At 34.1% G+C, this 3,159-nt stretch overlaps 1 protein-coding gene across 1 annotated transcript; it reads left to right on the forward strand.

Annotated features, from left to right (window-relative positions):
* Nucleotides 1-1,329: 1,329 nt before the first annotated feature.
* LOC122588867 (chaperone protein dnaJ 8, chloroplastic) lies at nt 1,330-2,566 on the forward strand. Its single transcript, XM_043761083.1, has 3 exons — nt 1,330-1,743; nt 1,854-1,922; nt 2,088-2,566. Exons 1-3 carry the CDS (start codon nt 1,519-1,521, stop codon nt 2,280-2,282), a joined length of 489 nt encoding a protein of 162 aa, XP_043617018.1. The 5' UTR covers nt 1,330-1,518; the 3' UTR covers nt 2,283-2,566.
* The last annotated feature ends 593 nt before the right edge of the window (nt 2,567-3,159 follow it).

Consider the following 3,159-nt stretch of genomic DNA (forward strand, 5'->3'; position numbering starts at 1 on the left):
TTTTTTTAAAATATGTATATACATGTGATTCAGGTTTATAATCGCATAAATAGAAACAGATAGTGAAAAAGTTGTTTAACAAACACAAACATGTAGTAACCGTAGTTTGTTGGTGGGTGTTGTATTACAAGAGTAAGGGTTAGAGTAGGATAATCGATAGCTGTATATCTCAGATCTCGATGAATGAATCATGTTGTTATATTTCAAAAGTAATTCTTTGACCCTATTGCCTCGGTTCAAAAAATGTTGGCGTAACACTTTTCGTCTTTTTAAGGTGGCTTAACAATACTTGATGTGATTGTAGTTTTTTTGAGGGCTTTTAATAATGTCGGCGTAACACTAACGTGAAGTATATGCTCATATTTCCAAACCATCGCGTTGTGATAGACTGATAGGAAAACCTTTTTCAAACCTTAAAAGGTAATACGGAGTAATACTTTTATATTATGGTAAATTCAATATTAAAAAAATATATAAAAGTCAATGTAGAAATAACATATTCCAAAAAAGAGCACAAATCTCTAGTATTGTCGTGTCGATATGATCCAAGCTTCATGCAAACTTCATTCTTATCCATAAGGGCCACATTCAATTGTATCGTTCGATCTTTATTGAACAAAAAACTTTATACAAATAAAACAAAACAAAACACAAGTTGCTTCCTTCCTTCGTTCCTTTGTGATATTTATTTTGCATGTAGTACTTTTGATATCAATCCAAATTTCACTATAGACAAAGAAAAACCCATTAATATTCAAGTATATTATATTATTTAGTCTTTATTCTTAACGTGCGATTTGAATTTACCTGATGGAGCGGACGAGGGAAGGGATCAAGTAGGTCCTCGGTATCCAGTCCAGATTGTTCAGTACTTCGCTGTTCTAAAAAAAATATATATTATATTATTTAAGATAATATGTGAAATGACGAATAAATCTTTATTCAATCAAGTTTGCGAACAAGTACAGCAAATAAAATGTAATCACAATAGTTATAGTTATATCTTACGGATGTCTAAAGAAGAGTAAATGGACCAAATATGAAAAACATTTGATTTTAAGGACTGAAACAAAAGATTCTCAAAATGGAGGGAGTAATGTGAGTAGGATAGAAAGATGGAAGAGATAAGGTGTTTTTGAAACCACAAAAGGCTGAAAGACACGTCATCATGTTTGTGAACACTTCTGACTTAAGAAAAACAAACGGATAAGGACCCGGCCATATCGCTCTCATCAAACACACACACACACACACACACTGTGTTGTATATGCCTATATATATCATCCAAAGGATACCACCATTTTCTCCATTATTATTATTATATTATATTGACTTTTTCTTCCAATCCAATCAACTCTTTTGATAACACAAGAATACATCATTATTAATTAATCTTATCAAATACTAAAGTTTTGATCCATATATAAACCTAAAACTATACGTATAGTCGTATAGACTCTCATTTCAATATATATTAAGATAAAATCTATATAAGTTTTATATAGAAGGGAAAAAAAATGGCAAGTGCAGCTGGAATGATGAACGGATACGTATCATCGTCGACGTCATCATCGTCGTGGTCGTTCGGAAAATTAAGGAAATCGAATAAAAAGAAAGGAAACCGTAGAGTTAGCTGTGTCTATTCTAGTACTGCTACTTCAGATCCTTATAAAACTTTGAGTATTCATCCTGGTGCCTCTGAATCTGAAGTCAGAAAAGCCTTCAGACAGTTGGCTTTAAAGGTAATAATACTATTACTACTATTTTATTCACAGGTGGTCTTGTTGTAGTTTATTTTATTTGATGATTCAATTCAATTAATCTCACCTTTTTTTTTATTATTTAATTTCAGTATCATCCAGATGTTTGTAGGGGAAGCAATTGTGGAGTTCAGTTTCACCAAATTAATGAAGCTTATGATGTAAGCTATCTTCTTTCTGAATATCTGTATACATATATGTCATCAGTTTAGATCTCACAGATCAGATCCACTTAGAGTAGATGATTATTGCTAATAAAATCCATCTAGACTGGAAGTTTCTAATTCAGTAATAAATTATCTGAATGGGAAATTTTGGGTATGCAGATGGTGATGAATAATTTGAGGGGAGAAGAAACAAGCAGTGTGGGTGAGATGGACATATATGGACCGTCGGATGAAGGAATAGATGAGCCGATGAGAGGAATGGACGATCCGGATTGGGACATGTGGGAGGAATGGATGGGTTGGGAAGGTGCTGGAATCAGGGACTATTCTTCACATGTTAATCGTTACATTTGATTTGAGAATGAAATTGATCCATTGGTGGTGGTTTTTAATTATTACCCCGTTTGAGATCTCAAAAGTATTCATTCAACAAGTGTATTGTTTTTCCTCTTCTTAATCTGTACATAAACAAGTAAAAGTAGTGGTGGTGTGTCTAAAGAGACTGATGATGGTATTAGTTAAGGTTCATCTCTTCTCTTGTTGTACATAACTTTGATTAATCTTTCTATTGTGTAATTGCTGCATGATTAACGATTCAGGAATAAAAGTTCCCTTGAATTTGGGTTTTTTTGGTTCAAGTCTTTGCAAGTCCAAAATTGGCCTTTTTCTTTTGATTTTGTCAATCATAACTGTGTTATGCATGCGAACCCGTTAGAGCCTTGAGAAATCAATGGAAGCAAATAGCGATAAGCTGGCTCATTCATCTAGTCGATACCATCTGCGACGGTGCCCTTAGTCCTACCACAGCGATTGTACTCGTAACATAATACTATTTAATAACACAAATGTATGAACAAAACTATATTACTAATTTGCATTCCTTTGAAAGGTACTGGCACAGCATCTAATTTGCAATCGTAAAGTATATTACTAATCAATGATTAACCTGGATTGGTAGTGGTGATGATAGCCACCACATTGAAATCGCAGGTCCTTTCAGCCATAGCCATCTGATGATAATATGCATCAGATGCCTAAGTATAGCATGAGCCGCCACCGTATCATTGAACAAATTAACCTTTCCTGGTCCACAAGCCCATCTAAAGCAGCCTCCACCATTTTCCTGTGAGTATCTTAATTTACTATACAAAAATGTCTCGCCAGTAATGTCTTTCGGGGGAGTACAGACCCTGAATCTATCAAGTGCAGCACGTAAAACGGTCTCCCATCT

Source organism: Erigeron canadensis, chromosome 2 (genome assembly GCF_010389155.1).
Source record: "Erigeron canadensis isolate Cc75 chromosome 2, C_canadensis_v1, whole genome shotgun sequence".
NCBI classification, from domain to species: domain Eukaryota; kingdom Viridiplantae; phylum Streptophyta; class Magnoliopsida; order Asterales; family Asteraceae; genus Erigeron; species Erigeron canadensis.

What these genes read in the sequence shown, in the direction of transcription:
- LOC122588867 (XM_043761083.1), top strand. Translation starts at nt 1,519, where the DNA reads ATGGCAAGTGCAGCTGGAATGATGAACGGATACGTATCATCGTCGACG. An exon ending in TCAGACAGTTGGCTTTAAAG is followed by an intron (nt 1,744 to 1,853) that starts GTAATAATACTA and finishes ATTTAATTTCAG; the next exon opens with TATCATCCAGATGTTTGTAG. An exon ending in AAATTAATGAAGCTTATGAT is followed by an intron (nt 1,923 to 2,087) that starts GTAAGCTATCTT and finishes TTGGGTATGCAG; the next exon opens with ATGGTGATGAATAATTTGAG.